General features: G+C 44.9%; 1 protein-coding gene across 1 annotated transcript in view; it reads right to left on the bottom strand.

Annotated features, from left to right (window-relative positions):
* Window positions 1-20,475, bottom strand: part of LOC141145066 (acetyl-coenzyme A synthetase, cytoplasmic-like) — a 77,536-nt gene that overhangs the window by 39,232 nt on the left and 17,829 nt on the right. Inside the window, exons 4-6 of the mRNA XM_073631358.1 lie at window positions 8,158-8,261; window positions 6,512-6,584; window positions 6,348-6,423 (exon numbers count right to left, since the gene is read on the bottom strand). Coding sequence (XP_073487459.1) covers window positions 6,348-6,423; window positions 6,512-6,584; window positions 8,158-8,261 — 253 coding nt within the window. The remainder of the gene's footprint in view (window positions 1-6,347; window positions 6,424-6,511; window positions 6,585-8,157; window positions 8,262-20,475) is intronic.

The following is a 20,475-nucleotide window of genomic DNA, read 5'->3' as shown; positions in this document are numbered from 1 at the left end:
GACACTACCCCTCCAATGGGGCTTAAATTTATCGACCCCCAGAAAGATGGTGCCTGTGGGATCTCTACCATGAACAGTCAAGTAATGTTTTGATACAGAGTGCTTTGTGAATCCTCTCCTGATATTATTAATATGTTCGTTTAGTCGCACCTGCAGGGGTCTTTTTGTCCGGCCCACATACTGCAGGCCACAAGGGCACTGCAGCAAGTAGATGACCCCCGAGGTGGAACATGTAAAAAAGGGCTCGATGGTAAAGGATTTGCGCGTACAAGTAGAAGTGAAATTCACAGATCTTCTACTCCTGCAACCGTTTAGAGAACAAACCTGACACCTCCTACATTGGAAGTATCCGGTCAGTTCCGAAAAAAAAGTGGGTCTTGAAATGGGAGGGTCAAAAATGTTGGGTGCCACTTTATCCTAAAGTGACGGTGCCCCTCTAAACACTACTTGAGGTTTATCTGGCAGGATGGATGTCAACACCCTATCGTTTTTAAGGATGTGCCAATATTTGTTTATAATGCGTTTGACTTTAGAGTGTTGGCAGGTAAAATCAGTGACAAAGGGACAGCGAAAAGAGGCATCAATCGGATCCTTGACTCGCTCAACGAGCAAATCTTTGCGGTCCACTTTATCGACCTGATCCAACGTACTGGCAACAAAATCTGGGGAATAGCCCTTGGCAACAAAGCTCTGGGTCAAAATCTGTGCCTGGGTCTGAAAGGTGACAACATCTGCTCCGGACTGGCTTCATAATTGAGCTGAATGCCCCTATCGTTGTTATTAAGGAAGCACATGTATTCAGATAGATCAGAATCAGTGCCATCCCACAGGAGGAGGATGTCGTCTATATAACGAACCCACAGGGCCAACTGGAGCCTTGGCTGGGCATAGATGACATCCTCCTCCCACCTGGCTATGAAAAGATTTGCCAGGCTAGGGGCGTATTTAGCCCCCATTGCAACCCCCCTATCTTGGCGATAATAATTCCCATCAAACCAAAAAAAATTATGAGTCGCTGCAAACTCCAATAGTGACATGATAAATTGAATTTGTTCCTCAGGGAGATTGGACAATCGATAGAGATGCTCCGATACGGCCTCTAAACCCAATTGATGGGGGATAATCGTATATAAGGAGGTGACGTCGGCCGTCACCAATATCATCCCCTCCCTCGGTATGAGGTTGGAGAGGAGATTGATGACATCCCGAGTGTCTTTAACATAAGACCTCATGGTACGCACCAAAGGCTGCAGGTAAAAGTCTATGTATTTGCCCACCCGGGACGTAATGGAATCAATCCCACTGACTATGGGGCGTCCCGGGGGGCAAACAAGGCTCTTGTGTATCTTCGGTAAATAATAAATTATTGGTACCCTGGGTGCCCTGGGGACCAGAAATGCCCTCTCTTTCTTGTTCAGGATACCGAGACTAAAACCCCTGGTAACCAGGAGTTCCAATTTGGTTTTATAGGTTGCAATAGGGTTAGATGGCAATCGGGTGTAGGTGGTGTCGTCACCTAGAATGCGATACATTTTATGCATATAATCGCTCTTATTCAGGATGACTATCCCGTCCCCTTTGTCCCCTCCGTCCTTGAAAATGGCCATTGTTGGTTCTAAATGCAGCGCCCCGCACCTGTACTGGGGGTGGGCCTCGTATTGAGCCCTTTGGCCGCGGAAAGGGCTCAATACGAGGCCCACCCCCAGTACGGATGCGGGGCGCTGCATTTAGAACCAACAATGGCTATACCAACAATGGCCATTTTCAAGGTGGTCATTCTGACCATCGTACACTTATTCCACCTCACCTTCGGGGCCCCCGGGTATGTTCGCCCTAACAACTATGGTGAACAACTTGCAGCACACTATGAGGGAGATTACACCACCGGTTATAATATACCAGTACAGAACAATTTTCTGCCCTTAGGAGATATTCGGTACCCAGAGGAAGGCCCCTACCAACCATCCCCTGAAATAAGGGAGGATATTGGGAACTCTGGTGGCCAATATGCATTTAATCATATCGAAGGCACCGAAACTAACAGTTCATACAACCCTGGACATCAGAATTGGGATTTTCCCAGACCCAATCAGGGTACAAAAAGATTGGTAGAACTAAGAGAGGAACTAGAGGGGGGAGGCGCATTAAGTCCAAAAAGACCAAGGACATAGACGGTACTGGGATCTTTAACCTGAGTTTTCAGACTTTGACAGACTCTAAGGTCAGAGTTCTGGACAAAGGTTTAAAATTTGTCCCACCCGGAATATCAATAAGTTCCAAACGTATATGGACATCCATAAATATGTTAGAAAACTTAACATTCAAAAGGTATATGGTTTCAAACCCCACTAATCCCTCTAGAATTTCGAATGATGGCTTCTCCCATTCAGGTTTGTCCAACGCATCTTTGTTTAACCCCCCCTGGCCATTTATCCCCTTCGTTCAAAGTTTTTAGGAACTTGGCCCTGAGGGAGTTGGAGGAAATGAATGTGAAACTTGTGAGAAGCAAGAAGGATATCCAGTTAGGTATAGAATCTGTGTAGTAATAAACAACTTGTTATCCGCCCTGCGGACAAAGGTGAAGGGATAGTCATCCTGAATAAGAGCGATTATATGCATAAAATGTATCGCATTCTAGGTGACAACACCACCTACACCCGATTGCCATCTAACCCTACTGCAACCTATAAAACCGAATTGGAACTCCTGGTTACCAGGGGTTTTAGTCTCGGTATCCTGAACAAGAAAGAGAGGGCATTTCTGGTCCCCAGGGCACCCAGGGTACCGATAATTTATTATTTACCGAAGATACACAAGAGCCTTGTTTGCCCCCCCGGGACGCCCCATAGTCAGTGGGATTGATTCCATTACGTCCCGGGTGGGCAAATACATAGACTTTTACCTGCAGCCTTTGGTGCGTACCATGAGGTCTTATGTTAAAGACACTCGGGATGTCATCAATCTCCTCTCCAACCTCACACCGAGGGAGGGGATGATATTGGTGACGGCCGACGTCACCTCCTTATATACGGTTATCCCCCATCAATTGGGTTTAGAGGCCGTATCGGAGCATCTCTATCGATTGTCCAAACTCCCCGAGGAACAAATTCAATTTATCATGTTACTATTGGAGTTTGCAGCGACTCATAATTTTTTTTGGTTTGATGGGAATTATTATCGCCAAGATAGGGGGGTTGCAATGGGGGCTAAATACGCCCCTAGCCTGGCAAATCTTTTCATGGCCAGGTGGGAGGAGGATGTCGTCTATGCCCAGCCAAGGCCCCAGTTGGCCCTGTGGGTTCGTTATATAGACGACATCCTCCTCCTGTGGAATGGCACTGATTCTGATCTATCTGAATACATGTGCTTCCTTAATAACAACGATAGGAGCATTCAGCTCAATTATGAAGCCAGTCCGGAGCAGATCAACTTTTTGGACCTATCTCCATATGCAATAATGAATTTATTACCTCCACATACTTCAAACCGACCGATAGAAATTCTTCCATTCCCCATGATAGCTGCCACCATGCCTCATGGCTCAAGTCTGTGCCTAAGAGTTTAAAACGGAATTGCACAGATGTTGTCACCTTTCAGACCCAGGCACAGATTTTGACCCAGAGGTTTGTTGCCAAGGGCTATTCCCCAGATTTTGTTGCCAGTACGTTGGATCAGGTCGATAAAGTGGACCGCAAAGATTTGCTCGTTGAGCGAGTCAAGGATCCGATTGATGCCTCTTTTCGCTGTCCCTTTGTCACTGATTTTACCTGCCAACACTCTAAAGTCAAACGCATTATAAACAAATATTGGCACATCCTTAAAAACGATAGGGTGTTGACATCCATCCTGCCAGATAAACCTCAAGTAGTGTTTAGAGGGGCACCGTCACTTTAGGATAAAGTGGCACCCAACATTTTTGACCCTCCCATTTCAAGACCCACTTTTTTTTCGGAACTGACCGGATACTTCCAATGTAGGAGGTGTCAGGTTTGTTCTCTAAACGGTTGCAGGAGTAGAAGATCTGTGAATTTCACTTCTACTTGTACGCGCAAATCCTTTACCATCGAGCCCTTTATTACATGTTCCACCTCAGGGGTCGTCTACTTGCTGCAGTGCCCTTGTGGCCTGCAGTATGTGGGCCGGACAAAAAGACCCCTGCAGGTGCGACTAAACGAACATATTAATAATATCAGAAGAGGATTCACAAAGCACTCTGTATCAAAACATTACTTGACTGTTCATGGTAGAGATCCCACAGGCACCATCTTTCTGGGGGTCGATAAATTTAAGCCCCATTGGAGGGGTAGTGTCCTGGTTCGGAGTATTTCTAGGTTAGAGATGGCCTGGGTCCATAAATTGAAGACTTATACCCCCTTTGGCCTTAACATCGATGTTGATGTTAATTCTTTTATAGACAACTCCTAGGCTGTTTGGGTGAATATGGCCATTATAAGTTTTCCTTTACATATCTTTATTTTATTTTTTCCAGTCTTAATAGAATCATATCGCTTATCTGTGAGCTATATCATGGTTTCTGATTGCATAAGTTATTTTTTGATTTAATGGCGTTTATAGGCTTTTATACGAACTTCTGTATTTGGGGTGCCCTTTCATCTCAGGGAGACGACTAATTTTTTATCAATTTTCTTTATTAATTTTTTATTTTTCTATTTGTTTTTTGAGTATTAATTACCCCTTGGATGGATTCTTTATACTTATATTTTAGCCATTTGGAGGCTAGGAAATATGGGTTCACCAAATCTGGTCTGGTGACCCAGGCTATTCCAGTCACGATTCTTACTTATCCAATTTAATATATTTTGTAATTCCAATTTTTTCATCAATATTAATTTTTTAATTTAAAAAAAATTTTTCTCAATAAATAAAAATGTGTTCAATATATATATTTTTCATTTTTATCCCCATACGACCTAAAATTGTCTTTGGGTTAGATTATCTGGGTCCCTTGAATCATGTCCTTTAATGATTAGCCACGGAATGCACATTAATGGTGCTGTTGCTGAATTATGTATGTAACTCTCTATTAGTTATAATTAATTTTCCATCAGACTGCATTTAATATGTTCATATTTGCAGTGAACTTTTTGCAATAGCAGCCTTTTGACCTGCAGGTTTTTGGCGTTGGTATGACAGTTCTGTTAGTGGCTAATGATGCACTGTCATAATGCCTAGAACCAGGGGCGGACTGATAACTCATGGGGCCCCTGGGCAATAGGAGATTATGGGGCCCCCATGCAATCAGAGATTATGGGGCCACACAGTATACACATACATGTACACACAGTATACACAGACAGATGTAAAAAAAAACACAAATTTATACATACTGTCCCTGGTTTTACTGAGGCTGGCAACCCTGATGGGGCCCCCTAGTGGCCCAGGGCCCTCGGGCAGTGCCCGAGTGGCTCAATGGTCAGTCCGCCCCTGCCTAGAACGTCTATTACGGACGTGACTTCATGTACTTGCCCTCACTGTTTCCCTGAGACAAGATGGCGCGTCAATTTCCCTTGCAGCAATGAGATGTTGCTGCTGTGTGTATATAAGCGGTGGGTCGGGACGTAGCTCGTATCCCGTGACCACGTCCTGTAGTGACGAAACGACGTAGGGAGGAGAAGCTACGTCCCGACGACACCGCGATTCGAGTACCCGGAAGTTATGGGTTGTTTCTGGAGCACATACACATACACACACATATACACATATACACACATACACACATACACACACGTTTATATTGCCACATGCTGTCATATTAGCCTTGGAATCCACAAAAAACACCACACTGAATCTACAAAAAATTCATATTCAAACCATATGCAGATATATAAAATAAACGTGTGATAAAAAGTCTAAACGTGCAATAATTTGTTGCCAAACGCAGTGCTTTCAAAAGCGCTGAAGTGCCAAAATGCCAGGCAACAAATTATTGAATGTTTGGACTTTTTATCACATATTACTGTTGTATATCTGCATATGGTTTGTATATAAATTGTTTGTAGATTCAGTGGGGTTTTTTTTGGGGGATTGTAAGGCTTGAGTCTACTTTTATTATTCAGATATTATGTAGTGTCACTTTGCACTTAAAAGGGCAGCAACCTGGTCACTTTTTTGGGTTATTGGTCTGTTTTTTTGGGTTGGTTTGGTGCCCTTTCATATTTACTACTTGACAGTATGGTACACAGTCCACCCCTATAATTGCTGAAAAACAAAATATCCTACCATTATCTTTATCTAACCACTGCTATATCTCTGCCAATAATTAACCCTAAAAAGCATGATCACATACATATAAATAAAGGACACAGACTGGAATAAATAAAACCTACTTTTCTTTGCATTTATGAACTGCCTCATCTGCGATATGTTTCAAGTTGATCAATTTTTCGCCTCTGAAAACACCATCTGAAAAACACAGTGTTTAGATCTCATTAACATGAAGCAAAGTGGTGCATTATGCATTGTTTCAAAGCACAAAGAGGTATTTTCATACCTGCAGTAATGAGGACAGCGCACTGGGAGTCCAGGATTCTTTCACAAAGGGATTCTGAGGAAAATCCTGCAAACTAAAAAAAAAGAGTAAGAAAATGTACTATACTGTTAGAACATAACTAAAAAAAGTGTTTTTTATTTCAAAGCAAAACAACATAGCTGAACTACCATAGATCTACGATGGTGGCCAGACATGCATGCACACTTTGATTGCTCCTATGCACTGGGAATTGGTGGCAGGCCCATGAACCCTCAGCTTAGCCAGTCTTGTTTATGTCATTGTAAAGGGGAATGGGCATGAGAAGAGCAACAATGACAAATGTTGTAAGGGTGGTTTAACTTTATGGAAGGAACCAAAGTGACCAAGACAGGTTGTCTAACCAGTGGACATAAAAAAAAACATCTTGCCCCTGTACTTTTAACGATCGAGGGACGCTAGGCCAACATTAATACCATAAAGAATCTGCAACAAAAAGTTTGAGACCACAAAAGTTTGAGTTCTTTGACTAGATAAAAATTTATACAAAAGAAAAAGAACAAACACAGATATTTTAGGGGACATACAGGTCCCCCTTTCTCAAGATGACAGACAGGGGTCCTGCGTGTCACTGAAATGTCTGTTTTTTAGGGTTGTTTTGTTTGTGTACTGTTATTTGTGCAAAGCAGACCTCAATAAAATGTTGTGGTCTCAAACTTTTTGTTCCAGGTTCTTTAACTGTATTAATGTTGGCCTAGCTCCCCTCAAAGAACTCACAATAAAAAGTGTGAGACCATAAAAATTTTACTGAGGTCTGTTTTGCATAAATAGCATTATTCAAACAAAAAACAAAAAAAACCAATAAAACATGGGCGTTTCAGAGACTATTAAGACCCCTGTCTGTGTCTGTCACCGTGAGCAAGGGGACCTGTATGTCCCTGAAATGTCTTTTTATGTTCTTTTTTGGTTTGTATAAATTTATATATGCAAATAGACCTCTGTAAAATGTTGAGATCGCAAACTTTTCACATACTGGCCTTTTTGTTGCTGGTTTTCTAACCAGAAAAATAAAGTGTTCCCCAGCACAATGGAGAGGGCTACGGAGGATGAAAGCCTTGCACAGACATTAGATCACCCAATCTGTTAAAAAACTGTTGGATTCAATGACCATCCATCTCAAGTATGTGGGTACCTTAATTTGGTTTTGACTACATTTGTAAGTGTTCACCTCTACAGAGCTGAAAAACCTATCCCACAAATAACTGTTGCTTCTATGTACTACATGAGTGGTGAGTAAACAGAATTTGCATTTCTTGCAGCTTGTAACCTAGTGGTGCAGTTGTCAGTCCCAGGCTGTCATCTAACAACCTATTCCAGCAGCTACTGTACATTACACCAGTGATTTGTTGTGCTTTTTGGATTAAAGGATTAAAGTGACAGAATAGATATTCATTTACACAGATGAAAGTTTTATGCATATAAGGCTTGTCTATGGATTATAAATACTACTTTTTGACCCTGGGCTCAGTTTCAACAATCTTCTGTATGATCATCCTCTACTCTAACAATATTGACATTGTAAGCGATGCCGTACACTAAAGAAAAAAAAAATACACCACAGCAATTTTCAAGAAGATCACGCATCATTACTTTGTAGGAGACATACATACCACAATAGAATGAACTGCACCAATCCGAGCACATGCCAACATTGAATATACCAGCTCTGGGATCATTGGCAAATAGATAGCCACTCTATCTCCTTTCTTCACACCTATGAAAGTAGTACATTTGATTAGTATGGTTAGAAAGCATAGACTTTATAATTACAGATGGCATATTACTCTGCGACTTGCAATCCTGCTGCTGGCAATCTGTTGAAATCACCAGTGACAGGATCACCAAAAGGCTGCCTGTGTGTCTTTATGTGGCACACATGGGCACCCTCTTTAGTGATCCTGCAGCTGGAGATTTGTATTTAGCCTGACATCACCATCAACTGTCACTTTCAGTTTACCAGTATTAAACAGTCAGCCCATCAAAAACGAATATTTTGTTTGCACGTGAGAAACTGGTAACAAAAAAAAAAAAATCAAGCTTAAAAAAAAAAAAATAAACTGATCATATAGTGTAAATAGCAAAATGGTTCCTAATACATATAGCAAAGCCAATTTCAAACCTGAATAATGTACTTTCAAAGAATAGTTTAAAAAGTGCCTCATTGTACTATTTAATAAAATTAATTATTTGTACATTCTAAAAAAACAATTAAGAAAAAAAATAGGATTTTTAAAAACAGCTTACCTGTAAAATCCTTTTCTTTCGAAGGACATCACGGGACACAGAGCCACAGTAATTACTGATGGGTTATATAGGGTATCACTGGTGATTGGACACTGGCACACCCTATCAGGAAGCTCAACCCCCTATATAATCCCTCCCCTTGCAGGGATACCTCAGTTTTGTAGCCAAGCAATATAGTGTATTAGAAGAAGAGGGGCGGGACATCTGTGTCCTGTGATGTCCTTCGAAAGAAAAGGATTTTACAGGTAAGCTGTTATAAAAAATCCTATTTTCTTTCTCGAACATCACGGGACACAGAGCCACAGTAATTACTGATGGGATGTTCCAGAGCAATGCTACCTGGGGGGGGGGGGGGGGGGGGGAACCACGACCAAGTAGGGTGCAATCAGACCTGAGCACCCTGTACCGCTGCCTGCAGCACACTACGCCCAAAGGCGTTATCCTCATGCCTTCTCACATCCACCTGATAGAATCTGGTGAATGTATGAACTGAAGACCAGGTTGCGGCCTTGCAGATTTGAGCCATAGAGGCCCGGTGATGCACTGCCCAAGAAGCACCAATAGCCCTTGTGGAATGAGCCCTGATCTGAAACGGAGGAATCTTCTGTTTCAAACCGTAAGCTTGAATGATCAATTGTCGAATCCATTTAGAAATGGTAGCCTTTGACGCTGCCTGTCCTCTATTGGGACCCTCTGGCAGCACAAACAAAACATCCGTCTTGCGGATCTGAGCAGTTGCCCCGAGATAGGCCTTAACTGCTCTTACTACATCCAACGAATGTAGAGATCTCTCTTCCGGAGAACAGGGATCTGGAAAAAAGGAAGGCAGAACAATGTCTTGGTTTAAATGAAAATCAGAAACCACCCTCGGTAAAAAACTAGGATGAGGGCGCAGTACCACTCTATCCTTGTGTATAATCAAATAAGGCTCCTTACAGGAAAGGGCTGCTAATTCTGAAACTCTTCTAGCAGAAGAGATGGCCACCAGAAAAATTAACTTCCTTGTCAACAAGACCAAAGGAATCTGACTTTGGGTTCAAAAGGCTGTTTCTGTAATACAGCCAGGACCAAGTTCAAGTCCCAGGGGTTTAGGGGCGCTTTAACCGGAGGATTAAGACGCATCACCCCCTGTAGAAAGTTTCAGACCAAAGAATGCGAAGCAAGTGGCTGTTGAAATAATACTGATAAAGCCAAGACCTGGCCCTTGATGGTACTCAAGGCCAGCTTCATCTCTAATCCTAATTGTAGAAAATCAAGAATTCTACCTATGACATATTTCCTGGGATGCCAACCTCTGGATTTACACCAGGATACATAAGCTTTCCAGACTCTATGATAAATTATTCTGGAAGCTGGCTTCCTTGCATTAATCAAGGTAGATATGACAGGACCTGAAAGCCCACGACTCTTCAGAACGTGGGTCTCAATATTCAAAAATAAAAAGAAAAACTGCGCTGCAGAGCAAAAAAGGTCAAAGGTAAAAGCTGCACACAAAATACACCAATATCTGTGTATACCATGAAAAATAAAAAATAAATAAAGTGCGCTAATTGTATGAAAATACACACATAGATGTGAATACATGTGGGTAGTAGTAAAAACCACAATCTACTGAGAGCAAGTAAATGACTCCATGAGTGGTAAAAATATATAAGTGCAAAACATAAAAACTCAAATAAGAAGAAGAAACAAAAAATGTGTACATGTGAAATACAATGATATTAATAGCGTGAAAATCTGAAAATCAAACAAACTCAGTCCATGGGTTCAAATATAAAAAGTTCATCAGTGAAAAAAAAGGGTCTCAATAGCCAAACCGTCAAATTTTGCGTTTGTAAGGCAGGATGGAACACTGGACCTTGAGATAACAGGTCTGGGGGTACTGGTAGTGTCCACGGGGAACCCACCTTCATCCTTATTATTTCTGCATACCAAGTCCTTCTGGGCCAAGCGGGGGCCCCCAGAAGTACCGACTTCCTTTCCTGCTTGATCCTGCGAAGGAGTCGTGGCAGTAGCAGAATAGGCGGGAATGCGTAAATCAGTGAGAACTGATGCCACGGAATCACCAATGCATCCGTCCCGCATGCAAGAGGATCCCTCATCCTTGCCACAAATCTGTCTATCTTTTTGTTGAAACGGGATGCAAAGAAATCTACATCTGGGACCCCCCATCTTTGGCATATGGCCCAAAAGACGTCGGGGTGTAGAGACCATTCCCCTGGGAGTAACTGCTGGCGACTTAGATAGTCCGCCTACCAGTTTGCTATCCCTGGAATAAAAACTGCCGATATGCATGGCCATGCATCTCTGCCCAGACTAAAATCTGGTTCACCTCCTTTTGAGCAGCTCGGCTCCGGGTGCCTCCCTGATGATTGACATAAGCCACTGCTGTGGCATTGTCGGACTGGATCCTGACCGGGCAGCCCTGTAACCTGAGAGTCCAGGCTTTTAGGGCTAGATATACCGCCCGGATCTCCAGAATGTTGATGGGTAAGGTCCTCTCTGTCTTGGACAATATCCCCTGAACCGCAGACTGTTCCAGAACTGCTCCCCAACCTGACAGACTGGCATCTGTTGTTACCACCGTCCAGGTAACCGGTAGAAAGGATTTCCCCTTCTGCAGGTTTTCGAGTATGAGCCACCAATTGAGGCTCTGATGCACCGCATGCGACAGGTGCATCGGAAAGTCTAATGCCTGAACCTTCTTGTTCCAGGTTGACAGAATACTGTGTTGCAGCATTCTTGAATGAAACTGAGCATAGGGAACTGCTTCGAATGAAGACACCATCTTCCCTAGCAGCCTCATACAAAGGCGGACAGAAGGACCCTTTTTGGTCCTGACTGCCAGAATCAGCTCCCTTAAAGCAGTGATCTTTGCCTGAGGTAGAAATACTTTCTCCTGGCTTGTATCTATGATCAGACCTAAATACTGCAGTCTTCTTACTGGTTTTAGGAAAGATTTTGCTAGGTTGAGGATCCAACCTAGGTGTTCCAGATACTTGACTGTGGATCTCAAGTTCCCGTTCAAGGAGGCTACGGACCGGTCTATCAATAGCAGGTCGTCTAGGTATGCTATGACAGCTATACCCTGAGCCCTTAGTCTGGCCAGAGGAGGGGCCAAGACCTTTGTGAACACCCGAGGTGCAGTGGCTATCCCAAAAGGCAGAGCCACAAACTGGAAATGGCGCCCTCCTACCTCGAAGCGCAGAAACTTCTGATGAGCAGGAAAAATGGGCACATGCAGATATGCATCTCTGATGTCTATCGATGCCAGAAATTCTCCTCCTTGCAGGGTAGAGACTACTGTCCAGACTGATTCCATGCGGAAGGACTGAATCCTTAGGAACCGGTTCAGATCCCTTAAATCCAGAATGGGTCTGACATCCCCATTTGGTTTTTGGACCGTAAAAAGGTTGGAATAGAAGCACAATCCCTGGTCCTTTGCGGGAACGATCATAATGACCTCCTGCGACAAAAGTCGCTATAACGCTAGAAGGAGCGACTGCTTCTTCTCTGGATCTCTGGGAACACTTGATCTGAGGAACCGAGGAGAGGGAAATTCCTGAAACTCCAGCTTGTACCCTAAGGTTACCGTGGAGATTACCCATCTGTCCTGGAAATCCTCCTGCCAGATCCCTGAGAACTGTCGCAGTCATGCAGAGGTCTTAGTGTTTTGCCTAGTAGGCTTCTTCCCCCAGGACTTCTTTTGTCCCTGGGGTTGACTCTTGTCTCTGGACCCAGATGGAGGCAGCCGTCGAGACTGCCTGGAGGCTGAAGCCCCCGGCGCTGGGGAAAGAGTCTGTTTGAAAGAGGGACGCTTACTCTTTTCCCATAAGAGATTCTCTTGATATAGTTATCCAAGTCCTCTCCAAACAACCTTTCACCACGAAATGGAAAACCCGCCAGGAGCTTCTTACATGGTGCTTCGGCTGACCAATTTTTCAACCATAGGATTCTACGTATATGCACCAACCTCAGTGAAAGATGGGAGGTTTGCACGATAGAATCTCTAATGGCATCAACCACAAAGCATAAGGCCGCTGGAAGGTTAGCAAACCCCTGGGCCTGCTGTTCAGGTAATACTTTGATGACCTGATTAACATGGTCTCTTTAGTATTGACGGACTCCAATCGCTGCTACTACAGGTTGAGCCACTGAAACTGCTAAGGAAAAAACATCCTTCAATAGGGATTCCATCTTTTTATCTACAGGATCCCTGAGCATCTGAGCATTGTCTACAGGACAAGTCAGACTATTATTTACGGAGGAAATGGCGGCATCAATGGCTGGTATTCCGCACATTTTGATAAACTTTTCTTCCATCTGATAAAGTGTTGAAAACTTTCTCGGCGGAAAAAAAACGTTTGTCTGGGTGATCCCACTCAGAATAAATGAGCTTTTCAAGTAAATTATGAACAGGAAAAGCCTGTGCTGCTTGGAAAGGTTTCGGTGACCCCAAAAGCAGAAGAGGATTCTTTAGCAGTTTCAGGTACGGGCAACTTAAATGTGGAGCGGACCAATCCAGTAAGGATCTGCACTAAGACTTTCTCCTCTTGGGAAATCGCAGAGGGTCCCTCTCCACCTGATTCCTCCGAAGAGGAATCATCCGTCCCATCCCAATCCTCTGAAAGGGATTTGTCTCCTTTATCCCAGAGCTCCTCTTCCTGAGGGTCTTGGGGAACAGAGGAAGGCCTAGTACGTTTTCTTCCACTGAGTGAAGCTGTAATCACGGCCATTAATCTTTCCTCTAAACCATTAATGGTTGAGGAAAAAACCTCTTGTGTAATATATACAGGGGCTGAAGTGCCAGAAGCAGGTGTAGCCCCTGACCCCGACGGCTCTCCCTGGCTAGCCGTCCCTGGCCCCTCGGGGGGGGGGGGGGGGGATGCTGCTGACAGGGGGTCCTCAGAACCTGAACGAGATCCCCTAGTGTCTCTGGTTCTGGGGGTGTTTGAACCTCTTCTACCCATAGTGCAAAGCAACAAGGTGTGAGGTATCCAAAATGAACACTGCCTGCTGAGCGATGTAGTCTGGCTAAAAGCCTTGCTACCCAATGCTCAGTCTGGTGTTACTTCAGTAAATGCTGCCTAGGAGAATGCCTGTGTCCCACCTTACATGCGATCGTCAGCTCTGTGTCCCTTCAAAGGCTGTGTGCACCTGTACAGAGTGCCTTTAATAGCCTGCAGCTGACCTGAGTGGGAGTCTAAGCACCTGTGCTGACGTCCCGCCCCCCCCCTCTACCACCCTCCCCCCCCCTGGAATTTCAAAAAAACAAGCGCTTCCCGCGCTGGCCGACTCTCCTGAAATACTATGGAGGAGGGAGAGAGGCTGGTAGTGAAGAGCCTGCCTAAAAAAATGGCAATGGCAGCAATGGCGGCCGAGGAAGCGGTGCCCGAGCAGTATAACCGCTTTCTAGACCCCTGCTCTAGCCTGGGGGAACATTCAATCATGAGAAATCCCCCCATCCTACCTTGGAGCCGGAGCGCTGTGAAAACTTGTGCAGCATGAACACTGAGACAGACATCAGCATGTGAAGGTATGTGCTCTTGGCAGCCCCCGGTGGTCACAATAGGCATAGCATGCATTTACCTTAAAGGAGAAACTTACTAGAATTAGAAAATTCTGTGGAATCTCCTCTTACCTTATCCAGCCGCAGGGTTCAGTTTACACAGACCCAATCTTCACCTCTCACGGTGGGCTCCGTTTGAAAAACCGTCAGAGACTGGGGCCCCCTATAAATAGGGGGATCCTGCAGTTCTGGGCCTGTAAAGCACCCAGCTAGAAATTAGGCTAGAAAACCATTTTCTAATATGCAGGGTCCAGCTCTCTAAAAAGAGAAGCGTTACAGGTAAAATCTCGTTTCTTCGGACACGAGGCCCGGGTACCATCCAATTCGGCCTAGAAAGGACACTTTGAATGGATCCGGTCTGCCTGGCTTGCCCCAGTATAGGATATAGTATATAGGATATTCCCTTTGGAGCTCAGCACAGGACATCTTTACACGTCCATCACCTAAGACACTGGCGTAAAAACTGAAGTATCCCTGCAAGGGGAGGGATTATATAGGGGGTTGAACTTCCTGATAGGGTGTGCCAGTGTCCAATCACCAGTGATACCCTATATAACCCATCAGTAATTACTGTGGCTCTGTGTCCCGTGATGTTCGAGAAAGAAAATAGGATTTTTATAACAGCTTACCTGTAAAATCCTTTTCTTGGAGTACATCATGGGACACAGAGCCATAGTATTAAATATATGGGTATATAGGCACCTTCAGGTGATGGACACTGGCACACCCAAGACAGGAAGTTCACTCCCTATATAACCCCTCCACCTACCAGGAGTACCTCAGTTTTTATAGCAAAGCAATATACACAAATCCCAAAAGAGGGGCCGGACCTCTGTGTCCCATGATGTACTCCAAGAAAAGGATTTTGCGGGTAAGCTGTCATAAAAATCCTATTTTGTTTATCGTACATCACAGGACACAGTGCCATAGTATTAACTATACCGGACGTCCCATAGAAATGCTATTTGAGGGAAGGGAGACACAACCCGCAGGGAGCCCACAGACTTGAGGACCTATACTGCTGCCTGCAGCACACTGCGCCCAAAGGCGATATCCTCATGCCTTTTTACATCCACCTGATAAAACCTGGTGAAAGTATGTACTGAAGACCAAGTTGCGGCCTTACAGACCTGAGCCATGGAGGCGTGGTGATGCACTACCCAAGAAGCACTGCTCTGGTAGAGTGTGCCTTGACTTATAAAGGGTAAGATTCCGCCTTTTCACCATAAGCCTGAATTATAACTTGCCGAATCCACTTAGAAATAGTGGATTTCGATGCTGCCTGTCCTTTCCTAGGACCTTCTGGCAGCACAAATAAGACATCAGTATTCCGGATCTGAGCAGTCATCTCTTAAGACCTTGACCGCTCTCACCACATCAAGACAATGTAGTGACTTCTCTTCCCTAGAACATGGTTTTGGAAAAAAAAGATGGAAGGACAATATCTTGGTTCAGGTGAACCCTGAGACCACTTTAGGCAGAAAACTTGGACGAGGACGCAACACGACCCTGTCCTTGTGAATAATCAAATATGGCTCTTTACAAGAAAGAGCAGCCAATTTCGAAACTCTCCTTGCTGAAGATATAGCAACCAAGAATGCTAACTTCCTTGTCAGAAGGACTAGGAGTATGTTATATCAGTTCAAAAGGCTGTTTTTGTAACACTGACAAAAATAATTTCAAGTCCCAAGGATTCAAACGTGAACTAACTGGCGGATTAAGCCGCATCACCCCGTGCATAAAAACTCGGACCAAAGAATGCGAAGCAAGCAGTCTTTGAAATAACACCGATAAGGCCGAGACTTGGCCCTTAATACTACTCAAGGCCAACTTTATCTCCACCCCTAATTGTACAAAGGCAAGAATTCTGCCTATGCTATACTTCCGAGGGTGCCAACCCTTGGATTCACATCAGGAAACATAAGCCCTCCAGACACTATAATATATGATTCTGGAAGCTGGCTTCCTTGCATTAATCAAGGTAGAGATAACTGACCTGGATAGCCCACGTTTCTTCAGAATGTGGGTTTCAATAGCCAAGCCGTTAAATTTAGAGTTTGTAAAGGTAGGATGAAATATCGGCCCTTGTGAGAGTAGGTCTGAACGTAGTGGAAGGGACCATGGATCCCCCACCACCATCTTCACGATTTCTGCATACCAGGACCTTCTGGGCCATGCTGGGGCTACAAGAATTACCTGCTTTTTTTCCAGCTTTATCCTGCAAAGAAGTTGTGGCAGCAACTGAATAGGGGGGAATGCATAAATCAGTGAGAACTGATCCCACAGGGTCACCAACGCATCTGGTCCGCATGCGAGTGGATCCCTTGTCCTGGACACAAAGTTGACCAACTTCATGTTGAACCTGGACGCCAGAAGATCTACGTCCGGAGTCCCCCATTTTTGGTAAACAGCCAGAAAAATGTCGGAGTGAAGGGACCATTCCCCCGGAGCAACTGCTGGCGGCTCAAGTAGTCCGCCTGCCAATTCTCTACTCCCGGAATGAAAACTGCCGATAGGCAGGGAACATTCCTTTCTGCCCTTGTTAGGATATGGTTCACCTCCCTCTGCGCTGTGAGACTCTTGATGCCCCCTTGGTGATTAGTATAAGCCACAGCTGTGGCATTGTCGGATTGTAAAATGACAGGACAACCCCGTAACCTGAATGTCCAGGCCTTCAGAGCCAGACGCACTGCCCGAATCTCTAAGATGTTGATGGGCAAGGTTCTTTCGGTTCTTGACCACTGTCTCTGTACAGTTGTCTTTTATAGTACTGCTCCCCAACCTGAAAGGCTGGCATTTGTCATTACCACCTTCCAGATAACTGGTCTGAAGGATTTTCCTTTCAGCAGATTCCAGGTTACCAACCAGCAACTGAGGCTCTGGGACACCCTTGGAGACAGCCACATTGGCAAATCTAGACCTTAAACCGTTTTGTTCCAAGTGGACAGGATACTGTTTTGCAACAGTCTTGAATGGAACTGGGCATAGAGAACCACATCAAATGAAGCCACCATCTTTCCTAACAACCTCATGCAAAGGCGAATGGAGGGATCTCTTTTCGACCTGACCATCTACACCAGTTCTCTTATGGTGTTGATCTTTGCCTGAGGCAAGAACACCTTTTTCTGGGCTGTGTCTATGATCAGACCCAAGTACTCCAGCCTTTTTAGCGGTTTTAAAGGAAGACTTCTCTAGGTATTTGGTTGTAATGCGCACGCTTTGCTCCAAAAAGGGCCACCGACTGGTCTATTAGCAATAGATCGTCTAGGTACACCAAGACTGTTATGCCCTGCGCCCTTAACCTGGCTAGAGGTGGAGCCAGAACTTTTGTAAATACCCGGGGTGCTGTGGCCAGCCCGAAGGGCAGGCCTACAAACTGAAAATTATGCTGTTGTACCTCAAACCGCAGAAACCTTTGGTGAGCAGGAAATATAGGAACATGCAGATATGCATCCCTGATTTCGATAGACGGAAGTTCTCCTCCTTGTAGGGTAGAAACCACCGACCTGATCGACTCCATGTGAAAAGAGCGGACCTCCAGGAACTGATTTAGAGATTCTTTAGATCTAGAATGGGTCTGACATCTCCATTCGGTTTTAGTACCATAAAGAGGTTTCAATAGAACCCCAAACCTTGCTCTTCTGTGCGGATTTGCATGATCACCCCGAGCCAGTAAATCGGTCTAATGCCCGAAACAGAGATTGCCTTTTCCCTGGATCTTTGGGAACGTTTGACCTCAGAAAACGAGACAGTGGAAATTCCCGAAATTCCAGTTTGTACCCTAGAGTTATCGTGATGACGTATTGAGATGACCCATCTGTCCTGAATTTCCTCCTGCCAGACTTCTGAGAACTGCAGAAGTCTTCCCCCCACCCTGGTGAGCGAGGGCGCCCCTTTATAATGAGGCTTTAGAATTCTGTGTTGCAGGTTTACGTCCCCAGGACTTCTTTTGCACCTGGGCTTGACCCTAAGGTTTTCCTCTAGACTCTGTGGAGGTCATCGCAACTGCCTAGGGGCAGATGCCCCTGGCGCTGGAAAAAGAGCCCGCTTAAACGAGGGCGTTTACTCCTTCTTTTGACTGGCAAAAGTGTACTTTTCCAACTTGAAATCTTTTGGATGTATTTGTCCAAATCATCCCCAAATAGCCAATCCCCATGAAAAGGAAAACCAATCAGGAGCCTTTTACATGGTGCTTCAGCTGACCAATTTTTTAACCACAGGATCCATGTGTACCAGCACAAGTGCAAGGCGAGACGCCTGGTGGATAGAATCCTTGATGGCGTCAATGGCAAAACATAATGCTCTTAGCAGTTCGGCCAAGTCCCGGGCCTGTTGTATAGGAACCTCGAGGGCCTATTTAAAGTGGTCCTTCAGGGACTGACAGATGCCTGTTGCAGCGACTGCAGGCTGAGTAACTGCACCTGCCAAAGAAAAAGAGGATTCCAGAAGGAATTCCAATCTTACCTGTTGGATCCTTAAGCATTTGAGCATTGTCTACTGGACAAGTTAGACTTTTATTCACACTGAATATAGCAGCGTCAACTGCTGGTACATTCCATCTCTTGGTGAATTTCTCCTCAATGGGATAAAGTACTGAAAACCTTTTAGGAGGGAGAAAATGCTTATCCGGTTGATCCCATTTAGAATAAATAAGCTGTTCTAGTAATGCATGGACGGCAAACGCATGCAAAGTCTGCAGAGGTTTTAAGGAACCCAAAGGAGAAAACAGAGCTTTCGGCTGACTCAGTTAGGGGCAGCTTGAAAGTGGAACAAACCATCTCTGTAAGAGATTGTACCAACAATTTTTGAGATTGTGAGGCTGAAAAGGGTTCTTCCCCTGGTGAATCCTCAGAAGAGGAGTCATTGGATTGCCTTTCCTCCTGATCCCCTGAGGGCAATACCTCATCCTCCCACCCACTGTTCCCTTGATAAAAGTTCGGAGGTGGGGGAGGGGGATCTACCACGATTCCTCTCCGTTTGGATAGGGGATGCAATTACAGCTGCTAGTCTCTCCTCTAGCCCCCAGCAGGGAGGAGGAAAAAGCATCTTCAGTCACGTAAACAGGGCCTGAAATGCCAGCAGCAGCTGCAACTCCCACCGGTCCCACTGGCTCACCCTGGCTAGCCACTTCTGGTACTTCAGGAGAAGATGACAATATGGAGGCATGACTAGATTCCTCAGTGTCTGGTAGTACAAACAAGCTGTTGTAGCCTCCTACCCCTTCCCCTTTCCAGGGGGGAGAAGCTGCAGTAAGGTTTACCTACTTGCTAACTTTCCCTGCAATCCAGGACTCCCCCTTGAATTGCTTCTGAATTGCTCCTAATGGCTGAGACCCAACACACTGTCTGCTGCTGACACAGTTAGCTGAGAAGCAACGTAATAAGGTATGTGCATTTACACCCTCTAGTGGAGATTTTAGGCATTACAACATTCCACTCACAGAAGAAAATCCTAGGTGGACTGTTCACAGTTTCTAGGCTTCTTCACTTACCTTATCCCTGCCACAGGATTCTGCTGTTATCAGACAGATCCAACCTTCACCCATCACGGCGGGTTATGTTTAACAAACCTTCAAGGACCGGGTCCCTTTTTATCGGGGTTCCACTCCCTTGGACCCGTATAGCACCCTGCCAGGAAAAACTTTAGGTAATGTGAGCATGACCAAAGCACTGAGTCCCTCCAAAGAGAGGCGTTACAGGCAAAACCTCGTTCTTCTAATACGAGGCCCGGGTACCATCCACCTTGGCCTCAGTGGCACTTTGGATGGATCCGGCCTGTGGAGGCCATTTAAATCCAGTAAGGATCCCTCCAGTGGAGCTCTTCAGAGCACATCTTCACTTGTGACCAACACCAAAAACTGCATGGCTAGCCCCAGCAAGGATTGCTCCAGTGGAGCTCAGCACAGCACATCCTTACTCGTGACCAACAACCTTAGACACTGGCAAAAAAAAAAACGGTACTGTACTCCCAGTAGTGGGAGGGGTTATATAGAGAGACATTTTGTCTTAGGGCGTACCAGTGTCCATCACCTGAAGGTGCCTATTTACCCATACAGTTAATACTATGGCTCATGTCCCGTGATGTACGATAACAAAAAAAAGTGCCTTATTTCCAG

The sequence above is a fragment of the Aquarana catesbeiana genome, linkage group LG05 (assembly GCF_042186555.1).
Source record: "Aquarana catesbeiana isolate 2022-GZ linkage group LG05, ASM4218655v1, whole genome shotgun sequence".
In the NCBI taxonomy this organism is placed as follows: Eukaryota; Metazoa; Chordata; class Amphibia; order Anura; family Ranidae; genus Aquarana; species Aquarana catesbeiana.
Note: the sequence above shows the minus strand (reverse complement) of the source record. Positions and strands in the feature narration are given on the sequence as shown.